General features: G+C 49.1%; 1 protein-coding gene across 4 annotated transcripts in view; it reads right to left on the bottom strand.

Annotated features, from left to right (window-relative positions):
• LCMT2 (leucine carboxyl methyltransferase 2) overlaps positions 1–15,399 on the bottom strand; it is a 42,948-nt gene that overhangs the window by 6,433 nt on the left and 21,116 nt on the right. For 2 of the 4 annotated variants that reach the window (XM_069969276.1, XM_069969279.1), the window contains exons 7-11: positions 14,754–14,943; positions 13,528–13,635; positions 12,620–12,722; positions 1,474–1,710; positions 1,131–1,334 (exon numbers count right to left, since the gene is read on the bottom strand). In XM_069969276.1, the coding sequence (XP_069825377.1) occupies positions 1,131–1,334; positions 1,474–1,710; positions 12,620–12,722; positions 13,528–13,635; positions 14,754–14,943 (842 nt within the window). The remainder of the gene's footprint in view (positions 1–1,130; positions 1,335–1,473; positions 1,711–12,619; positions 12,723–13,527; positions 13,636–14,753; positions 14,944–15,399) is intronic. The other 2 variants (XM_069969277.1, XM_069969278.1) reach the window with 2 other exon arrangements.

Below are 15,399 nucleotides of genomic sequence, written 5' to 3'. Positions count from 1 at the left end.
GGAGGAGGTGGGAGCCGGGGATTACACACATGGTGGAGGAGGAGGTGGGAGCCGGGGATTACACACATGGTGGAGGAGGAGGTGGGAGCCGGGGATTACACACATGGTGGAGGAGGAGGGAGCCGGGGATTACACACATGGTGGAGGAGGAGGAGGGAGTCGGGGATTACACACATGGTGGAGGAGGAGGAGGGAGCCGGGGATTACACACATGGTGGAGGAGGAGGAGGTGGAGGAGGAGGGAGCCGGGGATTACACACATGGTGGAGGAGGAGCTATCTGGGGATTACACACATGGTGGAGGAGGAGGTGGGAGCCGGGGATTACACACATGGTGGAGGAGGAGGTGGGAGCCGGGGATTACACACATGGTGGAGGAGGAGGTGGGAGCCGGGGATTACACACATGGTGGAGGAGGAGGAGGGAGCCGGGGATTACACACATGGTGGAGGAGGAGGTGGGAGCCGGGGATTACACACATGGTGGAGGAGGAGGTGGGAGCCGGGGATTACACACATGGTGGAGGAGGAGGTGGGAGCCGGGGATTACACACATGGTGGAGGAGGAGGGAGCCGGGGATTACACACATGGTGGAGGAGGAGGAGGGAGTCGGGGATTACACACATGGTGGAGGAGGAGGAGGTGGAGGGAGCCAGGGATTACACACATGGTGGAGGAGGAGGAGGGAGCCGGGGATTACACACATGTGGAAGAGGAGGAGCTATCTGGGGATTACACACATGGTGGAGGAGGAGGAGCTAGCTGGGGATTACACACATGGTGGAGGAGGAGGAGCTAGCTGGGGATTACACACATGGTGGAGGAGGAGGGAGTCGGGGATTACACACATGGTGGAGGAGGAGGAGCTAGCTGGGGATTACACACATGTGGAGGAGGAGGAGCTCTCTGGGGATTACACACATGGTGGAGGAGGAGGAGCTAGCTGGGGATTACACACATGGTTGAGGAGGAGGAGCTAGCTGGGGATTACACACATGTGGAGGAGGAGGAGCTAGCTGGGGATTACACACATGGTGGAGGAGGAGGAGGAGCTAGCTGGGGATTACACACATGGAGGAAGCCGGGAATTATACAGTAATCATCAGATTTGGCCTTGGAAGGTTCCTTACCGCACAGCGACACCTCGGTGGCTGTGTGCCGCCATCGCCTGAGCTCCGGGCACACATGTTTCTGTGTTACAGTCACGGCACCCGTCTCCTGATCATATGTGAGGATCAGCGCATGATCAGCTGGACGAGAGGGAGAGAAGCGGCCACCAAGAACCAGGATGTCCCCGCTCGTCAGGGGGGAGAGAGAGTGCAGGAGACGCCCATCTGATCCGCGAAAACAACAGGTGGTGGGAAGAGAAGCCCCCAGCATGGGGAACATCCATGGGGTGCCATGTCATATCAATACCTGCCCCACCAGCCTCCACACCTTATCAATAAATGCCCCATCACCACTTCTAGTTACCCCATTGGCTTGTCGTCACCTCTCGGCCCCAGGTGTCTTCCTCTTGTAGGAGAAGATGGAGGTCTCTTAATCTTTGGTGTTTGCCATCTCCTTCACCGAACCCGCCAGTAGTTATGATAACACAATCAGAAACTAAACAGGATCGATGACCAAATCGACGTAAACCGGTGATGGCGGATGAAAGAGGCTTCACCAGAACAGTGCCCCCAGAGGGCAGAGAGGGTATAACAGGGAAGTCTGTGAGGGAGACAGAAAACAGGAGTTACTCACCGGTATTGAGGTTTTCCCATTCACATGACAGCACCAGAAGAGAGAGGGACTCCGCTCCCAGGGACAGGAAACCTGGAGATAGGAGGACAGGCCCTCCTCTCCATCCTCCGTGAACTCCTGGGACTGAAGAGAGCCTTACTAGCAGACAACTGCATATGTACAACCTTATACTAACACACGAGACTAATACACTGCCGAAACAGAAACTGAAGGGTGGGAATGCCCTGGTGCCGGCATGTACTCGGGGAAACAGCATTACCGGTGAGGAACTACTGTTCTCCCCATTGACATGACAGCACCAGCGGAGAGAATACCAGAGAGGAATTCAGGGAAAGAAAACAGCTCGCAACACTTTCCTCCCAAACGAAACGTCAGAAGAGGAGGAAAGGTCCAATATGTAATGCCGAAAGGTGTGAGGAAGACCAGACAGCCGCTCTACAGATCTAGAGTAGCATCCCCTTTTCCAGCCCAGGAAGTTACCACCGCGCATGTAGAGAGTGAGACCTAAGAGAGAGAGAGAGAGAGTCCAGAGGAGGATGAGGATCACAAGCAGATAGCTTGTCCGATCTGACTAGGGGGGCCCTGGTTATCCTATCACCTCTATTGGGCCCCGCAAACTGAACAAACACAGACGTAGCTTTCCTAAATGAACTGGTTCTATCTCAATAGTGAAGACCTGCTCTCCTGACTCCTGGTCATTCTTAGGGTTATCACACAATGATGGCAGTCCCACCTCCTGAGACCTATCCAAGTCTGCTGTTACTTTGGGCAAGAAGGAGGGGTCTGGCCTGAACACAATGCTGTCGGATAGAATCTTAGTATACGGCTCAGTAGTGGAGAAATGAAGCATGTCGCTGACCCTCCTGATGTTACCGCCACTAACAAAGCTGCCTTTAATTTCAGAGGCGCCTCCATCATATCAATATCATAGGTTCCAATGGAGCCTTCAGTAGAACGTTTAGGACTGTATTTAGGCCCTTGGGAGGAACTCTTCTCGGGATCTTAGGACAGAGTTTAGACATGACAGTAAAGGACCTTACAAGCCACGGATGTCTGGCTGGCTTATTGTAAAGCGCTCCTAGCGCTGAGACTTGCACTTTAAGCGTCGCCGCTTTAAGTCCTTTTGCAGGAAATCTAGAATGTGTGCAGATTAGGTGTCAAAGACTTTCCAAATCCTGAAATAGAACTTGCAGGTTATGGGCTTTCTACTCTTCTGCATTGTAGTGATGACCGCATCCGACAGTCCTTTCCCTTTCAGGATTAACCTTTCAGTAGCCAGACCGTCAGATGCAGCCGCTCTACCTGAGGACGTTGCACTGGACCCTGAAGTAGCAGGTCAGGCTGATCTGGAAGCACCCATGGATCCGTCACGGACAAGTCCCCCAGGCCCTCCGCGGCCAGAATGGCGCCATTAGGATGACTCGGGCTTACATCAGCTCCCACCTCCAGCTCTGTGACATCCACCGCTGGGGACAGTGAGAAAACCTGCCTCACCTGCCCATTCACCCTCGTGGCAAACAAGTCCACTTCCGGCACTCTCCATAGATGCCGCATCTTTTGGAACACTTCTGGGTTCCACTGCCACTCCCCTTGGTGAAGCTGGTGCCGCCTTAGATAGTCTGCTCGGACACAGAGAGCCTTAGATAGTCTGCTCGGACACAGAGAGCCTTAAATAGTCTGCTGGGACACCGAGAGCCTTAGATAGTCTGCTGGGACACCGAGAGCCTTAGATAGTCTGCTGGGACACCGAGAGCCTTAGATAGTCTGCTGGGACACCGAGAGCCTTAGATAGTCTGCTGGGACACCGAGAGCCTTAGATAGTCTGCTGGGACACAGAGAGGGGAAATAACCCTAACCCCAGGGGGGGAAATAACCCTAACCCCAGGGGGGGAGTAACCCTAACCCCAGGGGAGAATAACCCTAACCCCAGGGGGGAATAACCCTAACCCCAGGGGGGGAATAACCCTAACCCCAGGGGGGGAATAACCCTAACCCCAGGGGGGCTTCTAGTATATGTGTAAAAAAAAAAAAAAAAAAAGTAAGTATTAGTAAAAAGCCCCCTCCCCTAATAAAAGTCTGAATCACCCCCTTTTTCCCAGGTTTTAAATAAAAGTAAATAAACAAATAAACAAACAAGTTTGTTATCGCCGCATGCGTAATCGCCCGAACTATTAATCACATTCCTGATCTCGTACGGTAAACGGCGTCAGCGCAAAAAAAATCCCAAAGTGCAAAAATAGGATTAGTCCTTACCGGTAAGCCGGTTTCTTTGGACCTTCACGACGGCACCATAGGAGGATAGGTTATACCCTAGGGACAGGAAAAAGCACGAGAGGTTAAAAGCCCCTCCCCTTCCTCCCAACACCAGTGCCTTTATAACAGTCATTTAGCACCACGTATCATATTTTCATACAATACTAGGGAGGGATATTGGTGCCGTCGTGAAGGTCGAAGAAACCGGTTTACCGGTAAGAACTAATCCTATTTTCTCTCACGTTGGCACCACAGGAGTAATACCAAACATTACTCTTAGGGAGGGACCACAGCCTGAAGGACCTTCCTGCCGAAGGTCAGGTCTTCGCTTGACTGTAGTAGTAGTCTATGTCTGATGAATGTGTGGGGAGACGACCAAGTCGCTGCCCTGCAGATTTGTTCCAGGAAGCAGAGGCCCTCTCTGCCCATGAGGTGGAGACTGATCTTGGATAAAGAATGCTATAACGGAGGCGTACAGAGCTCAGAACCTTCCTTCTCCAATCAATATCAGGGCACACTCTACATCTGGCAATGGTACTCTTTGATACTTTTTTGCCTTTATTCTTGCCCTGGAATTGTACAAATAAACTTTGATCTATTCTCCAGGGAGATGTAGTTTCGATGTATTGAAGTACTGCTACAGAGTATGGAATTTTTTCTCCAGATCGTTTTTAGGGTCTGGGCAAAAAGGCGGCAGGATGATGTCCTGGGACTTGTGGAACTCTGTGACCACTTTAGGTAGGAACGAGGGGTTTGTTTTTAAGATTATACAATCCACAGAAATCGTGCAATAGGGCTTACGGATACTTAGGGCCTGGATCTCACTCACCCTTCTTGCAGAACAAATGGCCACTAGAAAGACAGTCTTGTAAGAGAGAAGTCTATTGTTAAGTTCTGAAATGGGCTCAAATTTGGCGCTTGTTAGGCCCTCTAGGACCACATTTAAATCCCATGCTGGATGAATAATCTGAGGTTTGGGATTAATTCTGGAAGCCGCTTTGATGAACCTCTTCATCCTTCGGTGGTCTGCTAGATTTTTGTCATATATGGCAGATAGAGCCAAAACCTGTACTTATAAGGTCGCTGGTTTGAGACCCTTGGATAGTCCGGCCTGTAGGAAATCTACTATCTGAGATATATTAGGTTCAGCAGGAAAGGGAGGTGGAGTTTTGCACCAGACAGAAAAAAACTTTCCAGACTTTCAAATAGATGGAGTTTGTTACCTTTTTCCGGCTTTCCATCAGTGTTGATATTACACTTTCTGAGAGACCCTGGATTCTTAACATTCACCGCTCAGGATCCATGCTGAGAGATGTAGTTTCGCTGGATCCGGATGGAATATTGGGCCCTGAAATAGAAGATCTGTCTGATGTGGAAGGAGAACAGGGTTTTCTAGGGCCAAGGTCTTTAGAAGTCCGAACCAGCTTCTTTTTGGCCACTACGGGACTATGAGGATAACCTTTGACCTTTGGTCTCTGACCTTTTGTAGTACTCTGGGTATCAGAGGTATTGGAGGGAATGCGTATGCTAATTTTACCTTCCAAGTTTAAGTTAGCGCATCTATATAGGGAGTAAAAGTTCCTTACTTTCCTGTTCTTTTTTGAGGCAAATAAATCGATTTCGGGACGTCCCCAACGATCCACTAGTTGATGGAATACCTGTTCTTTTAGACACCATTCTCCCGGCTGAATCTGGTTGCGGCTGAGAAAATCCGCTTCGGTGTTCTCTGTCCCTTTTAGATGGGTTGCTGATAGGGACAGAAGATGTGACTCTGTTCAGGAGAGAATCTGTTGGGAGACAGACCACAGACTGTTGTGTTTTGCGCTCCCCTGGTGTCTTAGGTGGGCTGCTGTCGTGATATTGTCTGACAGTATGTGAACATGTACCCATCTAGGATGTTTTGCTGCCAGAAGGGAATACTGAACCGCTCTCAGCTCCCTGAGGTTTGAGGAGTCCCTCATATCGTCTGGATTCCAGATTCCCTGAAAGAAATGAGTCCCTGTTTGAGCCCCCCACCCTGTCCGACTTGCGTCTGTTTTCAGGATTACTTTGGGATGAGGATTCCACTGTACTCCTTTCTCGAGGTTTGCGCGCCACCAGTGCAGTGATTGTTTCACCTGTGGAGTGAGGGCTATCTTTTTGTCTAGCCCTGACGGTTTTTTGTCCCATACTTTTAGGATCTGGGCCTGTAGGACTCGGGAATGAGCCTGACTCCATGGAACCGCTGGTATACACAATGTCATAGATCCCAGCACTGACATGGCTTCCCTTACAGATGACAGAGAGCTGTTCTTAAATTTCCTGATCTTTGTGAGGAGTTTTATGATCTTTTCTTCTGGAAGAAAAGACATCTGAAGACTGGAGTCCAAGAGGATTCCCAAGAAAACTTTCCTGGGAGATGGAACCAGGTCCGATTTGTTTTCATTGATGATCCAACCCAGTGAAGAAAGCAGACAGCGGGTTGTTTGCAGATCCTGATGGAGTTTCGAATGAGAATCTGCAATTATCAGTAGGTCGTCCAGGTAAGCCACTACATTTACCCCCTGTAGATGGAGAAAAGACACAACCTCTGACATCACGTTGGTAAAGATTCGTGGGGCAGATGAAATCCCGAACGAGAGAGCTCTGAATTGGAAGTGGCAAATCCTTTTGTTTATTTGTATCGCAAATCTCAGGAATTTCTGAGACTGGGGATGTATTGGGACATGATAATACACGTCTTGAAGGTCTATGGAGGCCATCCATGCGTTTGACGCTATTAGAGGAGTGGTGGATTTTATAGACTCCATCTAGAACCATGCATATTTCACAAATTAATTTAGAGGTTTTAAATTTATGATTAGGCGAAAGGTGCAGGTTTTTTTTATTTTTTTTTTTTACAAGAAATAGATTCGAGTAATGACCCGATCTTCTTTCTTTTAGAGAAACTGGAGAGATGACTTCCATGTGGTGTAGTTTCCGTACATTCTCTACCAGCTCTGTTTGTAGGGAATTTGAAGACTGCCTGGAAATGGTGAACCTTCGTGGGGGGTGATGAGTGAATTCTATTTGATATCCCTTTTTGATGATATCCACTGCCCAGATGTACTCGGTACTAGAGCCCCATGCTTCTGAAAAGCCCTGCAGTCTTCCCCCTACAGGACAAACGTCACTGTTTTTCCTGGGAGGCTTTGGGGTTGAAAAAAAATATTCCTCCCCTTGCCTCCTTTCGAATAGCTCCAACGGCCTGTCTTCCCTTTGCCTCGATAACTCTCCTGGAATTTAGGTCGTTTGTGTTGTTTTTTTGTTGTGCTCTTCTCTTCAGGTAGAGCTTTCTTCTTGTCCGCTGTCTTTTCGATAATTATATCGAGAGGAGCTCCAAAGACATATTCCCCTTCAAATGGTATACCGCATATGTTGGATTTTGCAGTGTTGTCCCCTGTCCAATTTTTCAGCCAAAAGGCGCGGCGGGCTGCGTTAGTTAGAGCGCCATCCTTAGCAGCAAATCTAACAGATTCTGCTGTGGCGTCAGCTAGGAAGGCAGTGGCATCTTTTAACAGGGGTAAAGAATCAATTATTTTTTGTCTAGGGCATTTGTTGTTTAAGTGGCCCTCCAGTTGCTCTATCCAAACATGGAGAGCCCTAGCAACACAGGTGGCAGCAATGTTATTTTTTAGCGAGTACGAGACTGTCTCCCAGGAACGTCTAAGGAGGCTCTCGGCCTTCCTATCCATAGGCTCTTTTAGTTGGGAAGAATCCTCAAAGGGCAAGATGGATTTTTTTGTAGTTTTTGCTACCTGCGCATCAATTTTCGGGATCTCTCCCCATTTACTTATGTCTTCTTCCCCAAAGGGAAGACGTCTTTTAATTTCACCAGGAACCTGAAGTCTTCTTTCTTGTTCCATCCATTCATCGGTTATTAGAGATTGTAAGGCCTCATGCACTGGGAAGACTAATTTTTTCTTTGCTTTTAAACCCCTAAACATTTTATCTTTGGGCGCTATTTCCTCTTGCACCTCTTCCATTCCCAAAGAGTCTCTGACTGCTGTGAGGAGGGCGGAAGTGTGGTCTGAAGAAAATAAATATTTCTTTATTTCCTCCTTGTGTTCAGTTTCCTCATCAATTTCTAGATCTTCTGAGATCTGTCCTGATTCACAGGAAGATGCTGAAGAATGTCTTTTACGCTTCCTGGAAGTGGATGCAATTGACCCCTCAGAAGCGGATACAGAGACCGGATAGTTAGTGACCGACTCTGCTATAGGAATTTCTTCTGCTATGGGCTGCTGGACTGGAGGGGTAGGTGCAGGGCTCTGAGGCATAGCAGGAGGTGGTGGAGGAGTTATGAGGGGTGGATGGAGTCTAGCCATTGATGTGGCAATCTCATCTTTCATCATCTTCCTAATGTCCTCAAGGAAGGAAGCTCTGTCTTTTTTAATAACATCTCCGATACATGAGGGACAAATATTTTTCCTGCAGCTAGATGGTAGATTGTTGTTGCAAGACACACATCTTCTAACAGGAATCCTTGGCTTCTCCTTTTTGGAAGTAGAAGTAGATTCTTTAGTCTCCTAATGCTGCGTTTACACAGAACGATAATTCGCCCGATCGTACGATTAACGATGTCTGATTAACGATTTTTTCATAACGATCAGCGTTTAGACGGTACGATATATAGTACGGAAAATTCGTTTTGCGATCGCTTAAGCCTATCTCGCACGTAGGAAAAATCGTTGGACTGTTTACACGGAACGATATGCAAATTTTTTGCAAACGACGAACAACAAGTTTAGAACATGTTGTAAGATCAAAATGAACGATTTCTCGTTCGTCGTTTGATCGTTCGCAGCGTTTACACGTTCGATTATCGTTATAATTCGATCGTTATCGTGCAGCTTTGCACGATAATTGTTCTGTGTAAACGCAGCATAAGGAGAATTAATACATTTCAGACCAGTGATGTCACTATTAATAAGTGAAGAAACCAGCCCCCGGTGACAGTAATCTAATAATTAAAATACTGACACGGTATAATGTGGAAAACAATAAGATCACTACAGTGGAAAACATACAACATGATTCCAGAGAGAGAACCCAAATATAACATGCAGAGCTTGCATTGGAAGCGTGCCGACTGCAGAGTTTAGCACCCGGAAGCGGCTGGAGCCAAGCCACTACTCACTGTTACCTTATCAGACGTGAAGGGATCCATCGCTGAGGCAGAGATGATCCCATCCACTCTTGTCGGCGACAGGAGAGAAATTGCGCATTTTTGGTCGGATCAAATCCAGAAAAAAATGTAATAAAAAGCGATCAAAAAGTCGTATATGCGCAATCAAGGTACCGATAGAAAGAACACATCATGGCCCAAAAAATGACACCTGACACAGCCGCATAGACCAAAGGATAAAAGCGCTATAAGCCTGGGAATGGAGCGATTGTAAGGAACGTATATTCGGTAACAATGGTTTGTATTATTTACACCAAATACAAGTTATATATCGCTGTAATCGTAACCACCTGAGGAACATATATAACAAGTCAGTTTTACCCCAGGGCGAATGGCGTACAAACAAATACCCCCCAAATAAAAGAAATGCGTTTTGTTTTTTTTTCAATTTCACCACGCATTGAATTTTTTCCTGGTCTCGCAGTGTACTTTATGGTATAATTCAGCCGTCATTGCAAAGTACAATTAGTGACGCAAAAAATAAGGATAAGGGATCATGTGGGTCTCTAGGTGGAAAAAAGCAAGTGCTATGTATGGCCTTATATACACGAGGAGAAGAAAACGAAAGCGCAAAAACGAAAAGTGGCTCCGTCCTTAAGGGGGTTAAAGGGGTTGTCCAGCGGGAAAAAAAAATTCAAATCAACTGGTGTCATAAAGTTATATAGATTTGTGATTTACTTCTATTAAAAAATCTCAAGTCTTCCCGTACTTATTAGCTGCTGTATGTCTTGCAGGAAACGTTTTATTTTAAGTCAGACATAGTGCTCTCTGCTGACACCTCTGGCCGAGACAGTTACTGTCCAGAACAGGAGAGGTTTTCTTGAAAAGAGCGCCACATTGCCAGGGACCTCCAGAGCGCCCCTTTACCAGTGACCTCCAGAGCGCCCCATTACCAGTGACCTCCAGAGCGCCCCTTTACCAGTGACCTCCAGAGTGCCCCATTACCAGTGACTTCCTTTTAAGAGAAACTTTAATCCTGGGTGCCATCCGTTTAAGAGCAACTTGGCTCCCGTCCCTTTAAGAGCGACATGGGTCCCTTTAGGAGCGACCTGGGTTGCTTTAAGAGCTCTTAATGGGACCCAGGTGGCTCTTAAAGGGACATATTTCCCTCTTAAAGGGACCCAGTTTCCTCTTAAAGGGACCCAGGTCACTCTAGCGACATGGGTCTCTTTAAGAGCGACATGGGTCCCATACCTTTTGGAGCGACTTGGGTCCCTTTACGAGCAACATGTGTCCCGTCCCTTTAAGAGTGACATGGGACCCTTTAAGAGCGACTTTACTACTTTTAATGGTAAAGACCATTGCTCGGTTACCATGACAATCTTACTCAGGTCAGGGAGACAAAATCGTTAAGGACCTTCCATATATTACATCTTCTATTGGCCAATAGTGGACATGTGACTGTGGATGTTGTAATACATTGCCTGACGAGACCTTAGAGTTCCTATTGGCTGCTATATTTCAGCTATTTGCATATGTGCTGTGATTGGCTGTTAGCGGTTACAGTGTGGCCATTATTTGCAATGGGTCATTATTTTCTATGGGAAATTCGGGGTCTTTAAACGTAAATCTCTTAAAAACGACAAATCCGATCGAAACAAAAAATAGATAGCACACCACACACCGCCGAGGGCAGTTTGAACGGAGTCTGTGCGCAAAGCAGTTCGGGCTGTATTACGCGCAGAAAAATGGCTGGAAGAAGAAGAAGAAACGGAAACAGAACAAGAAGACGACGGATTACAATATAGGGATTTTCAAGCACTATAATAACTTTTTGATATTAGTTGATTTGAAAGAAAAAGTTTTTTGCTGGACAACCCCTTTAAACTCTATACATTACCTATCTACGCTGCAGGGCTCCTCTTGCGCTCTGCTTCTCCCCGGGTCCCACGCGCTCCAGCTTCAGAGCGGCCGCTCAGCCAATCACTGGCTGCAGCGTTCCCGGCGAGCTCAGACAGGCAGCTCTGAAGCTGGAGCGCGTGGGACCCGAGTCCCTTTCTCTGCTGGTGCTGTCATGTCAACGGGGAAATAACAGATTTATAGGTAAAAATGACAGATAATGGTGACCGCACAGAGGAGATTCAACCAAGGGACACCGATAGAGAAAGGACTGAGGAGATCCAACCAAGGGACACCGATAGAGACAGGATAGAGACAGAACCGAGGAGATCCAACCAAGGGACAGCGATAGAGACAGGATAGAGACAGGACCGAGGAGATCCAACCAAGGGACACCGATAGAGAAAGGACTGAGGAGATCCAACCAAGGGACACAGATAGAGACAGGACCGAGGAGATCCAACCAAGGGACACAGATAGAGACAGGACCGAGGAGATCCAACCAAGGGACAGCGATAGAGACAGGATAGAGACAGGACCGAGGAGATCCAACCAAGGGACACCGATAGAGAAAGGACTGAGGAGATCCAACCAAGGGACACAGATAGAGACAGGATAAAGACAGAACCGAGGAGATCCAACCAAGGGACACCGATAGAGAAAGGACTGAGGAGATCCAACCAAGGGACACCGATAGAGAAAGGACTGAGGAGATCCAACCAAGGGACACCGATAGAGAAAGGACTGAGGAGATCCAACCAAGGGACACCGATAGAGAAAGGACTGAGGAGATCCAACCAAGGGACACCGATAGAGACAGGATAGAGACAGAACCGAGGAGATCCAACCAAGGGACACCGATAGAGAAAGGACCGAGGAGATCCAACCAAGGGACACCGATAGAGAAAGGACTGAGGAGATCCAACCAAGGGACACAGATAGAGACAGGACCGAGGAGATCCAACCAAGGGACACAGATAGAGACAGGACCGAGGAGATCCAACCAAGGGACAGCGATAGAGACAGGATAGAGACAGGACCGAGGAGATCCAACCAAGGGACACCGATAGAGAAAGGACTGAGGAGATCCAACCAAGGGACATCGATAGATACAGGACTGAGGAGATTCAACCAAGGGACACAGATAGAGAAAGGACTGAGGAGATCCAACCAAGGGACACAGATAGAGACAGAACCGAGGAGATCCAACCAAGGGACACCGATAGAGACAGGACTGAGGAGATCCAACAAAGACACACAGGAGATCCAACCAAGACACACTGATAAAGAGAGGACCGAGGAGATCCCACCAAAAGACACACAGAAGATCCAAATGAGAGACACAGATAGAGACCAGACAGAGGAGATCCAACCAAGACATACAAGAGACACCAAGAAACAAGACACCAAGAGACACCAATAAAGAGAGGACCCAGGAGATCCAGCCGAGAGACACCGATAGAGACCAGACAGAGGAGATCATAACCAGAAACCACCGAAAAACACAGCAGGGAGGAGATGCCACCTACAGACACAGAGGGTGACAGGAGGGAGGAGATGCCACCTACATATATATACCGTTACCCTCCATCCCAGAGAGAGGTCTCAGGACAGGACACTCGGCCAGATTCCCTCGAGATGCCACGAGAATGAAGTAATGAGAACACTTTAGATGAAGCTCCTGCAACAAGTAACGCAGTGTGAACGTTGTTTCCAAAAAAAACTACAAAATACAGGTGTGAAACCTCCCAGGAGGACACGCCCCCCCCCCGCCTCTCTCCTCACCCTGACTCTGGCAGTGAAGCCCATCCCCCCTAACCCCGGCAGTGGAGCCCATCCCCCCTATAGCCCCGGCAGTGGAGCCCATCCCCCCTATAGCCCCGGCAGTGGAGCCCATCCCCCCCATAGCCCCGGCAGTGGAGCCCACCCCCCTGACCCCGGCAGTGGAGCCCACCCTCCTGACCCCGGCTGTAGAGCCCACCCCCCTGACCCCGGCTGTAGAGCCCATCCCCCCTATAACCCCGGCTGTGGAGCCCACTCCCCTGACCCCGGCTGTGGAGCCCACTCCCCTGACCCCGGCTGTGGAGCCCACTCCCCTGACCCCGGCTGTGGAGCCCACTCCCCTGACCCCGGCTGTGGAGCCCACCCCCCTGACCCCGGCAGTGGAGCCCACCCCCCTGACCCCGGCAGTGGAGCCCATCCCCCCTATAACCCCGGCTGTGGAGCCCACCCCCCTGACCCCGGCTGTGGAGCCCACTCCCCTGACCCCGGCTGTGGAGCCCACTCCCCTGACCCCGGCTGTGGAGCCCACTCCCCTGACCCCGGCTGTGGAGCCCACTCCCCTGACCCCGGCTGTGGAGCCCACTCCCCTGACCCCGGCTGTGGAGCCCACTCCCCTGACCCTGGCTGTGGAGCCCACCCCCTGACCCCGGCTGTGAGGTCACAGCGCTATAAGCAGCTCCTGTGCAGAGATCCCAGATATTCACCTCAAACTCATCAAACGGCTCCAGAGACTCCAGGCGCAGCTTCTCCGATTGTGGAACACAAGATACAGAGAACTCATTCATGTCCATCACCCGACACCGCAGCCAGTCCTGGGGGGACCGAACATACAGAGTGAGGGGCCTACCTTGTAACTGATGTACTGATAGTTAGAGGGGGGCAGTACTATCTGTACATCAGTTAGAGGGGCAGTACTATCTGTACATCAGCTAGAGGGGGGGCAGCACTATCTGTACATCAGTTAGAGGGGGGCAGTACTATCTGTACATCAGTTACAGGAGGCAGTACTATCTGTACATCAGTTAGAGGGGGGCAGTATTATCTGTACATCAGTTACAGGAGGCAGTACTATCTGTACATCAGTTAGAGGGGGGCAGTATTATCTGTACATCAGTTACAGGAGGCAGTACTATCTGTACATCAGTTAGAGGGGGGCAGTACTATCTGTACATCAGTTAGAGGGGGGCAGTACTATCTGTACATCAGTTACAGGAGGCAGTACTATCTGTACATCTGTTACAGGAGGCAGTACTATCTGTACATCTGTTACAGGAGGCAGTACTATCTGTACATCTGTTACAGGAGGCAGTACTATTTGTACCTCCATCAGTTACAGGAGGCAGTACTATCTGTACCCCCCATCAGTTACAGGAGGCAGTACTATCTGTACCCCCCCATCAGTTACAGGAGGCAGTACTATCTGTACATCAGTTAGAGGGGGGCAGTACTATCTGTACATCAGTTACAGGAGGCAGTACTATCTGTACATCAGTTACAGGAGGCAGTACTATCTGTACATCAGTTAGAGGGGGGCAGTACTATCTGTACATCTGTTACAGGAGGCAGTACTATCTGTACATCTGTTACAGGAGGCAGTACTATCTGTACCCCCCCCATCAGTTACAGGAGGCAGTACTATCTGTACCCCCCCATCAGTTACAGGAGGCAGTACTATCTGTACCCCCCCATCAGTTACAGGAGGCAGTACTATCTGTACCCCCCATCAGTTACAGGGGGCGGTACTATCTGTACCCCCCATCAGTTACAGGAGGCAGTACTATCTGTACATCTGTTACAGGGGGCAGTACTATCATTTAGAGGGGGGCAGTACTATCTGTACCTCCATCAGTTAGAGGGGGCAGTACTATCTGTACATCTGTTACAGGAGGCAGTACAGATAGTACTGCCTTCTATAACTGAGGCTCCTCACCTTCTGAAGAAACCTCTGCTCCTGATGGTGGAGCCGTGGATAAACACTCACAGAGCGCAGGGGAGAATTCAGCGACTCAAAGTGACTGACCATAACCCGACCAAAGGCGTCATCTGGGAAGAACTGCTCATAGAGCACAAAGCGAGAGTGAGGGAAGCGATGTGCCGCCCAGCCAATCACATCTCCAGATCTACACAGAAAGGAGAAAACAAGAAGCTGCATCTAATACATGGAGGAAAGAAGCCGGGGTCACATGCAGGAAGTCCTCCTCATACATCTCCTTATATAGAGGGGGAGGCTGCATCTAATACATGGAGGAAAGATACCAGGGTCACATGCAGGAAGTCCTCCACATACATCTCCTTATATAGAGGGGGAGGCTGCATCTAATACATGGAGGAAAGATACCAGGGTCACATGCAGGAAGTCCTCCTCATACATCTCCTTATATAGAGGGGGAGGCTGCATCTAATACATGGAGGAAAGATACCAGGGTCACATGCAGGAAGTCCTCCTCATACATCTCCTTATATAGAGGGGGAGGCTGCATCTAATACATGGAGGAAAGAAGCCGGGGTCACATGCAGGAAGTCCTCCTCATACATCTCCTTATATAGAGGGGGAGGCTGCATCTAATACATGGAGG

The sequence above is a fragment of the Dendropsophus ebraccatus genome, chromosome 5 (genome assembly GCF_027789765.1).
Source record: "Dendropsophus ebraccatus isolate aDenEbr1 chromosome 5, aDenEbr1.pat, whole genome shotgun sequence".
NCBI classification, from domain to species: domain Eukaryota; kingdom Metazoa; phylum Chordata; class Amphibia; order Anura; family Hylidae; genus Dendropsophus; species Dendropsophus ebraccatus.
The sequence above is the reverse complement of the archived record's forward strand: the minus strand, read 5'-3'. Positions and strand labels throughout refer to the sequence as shown.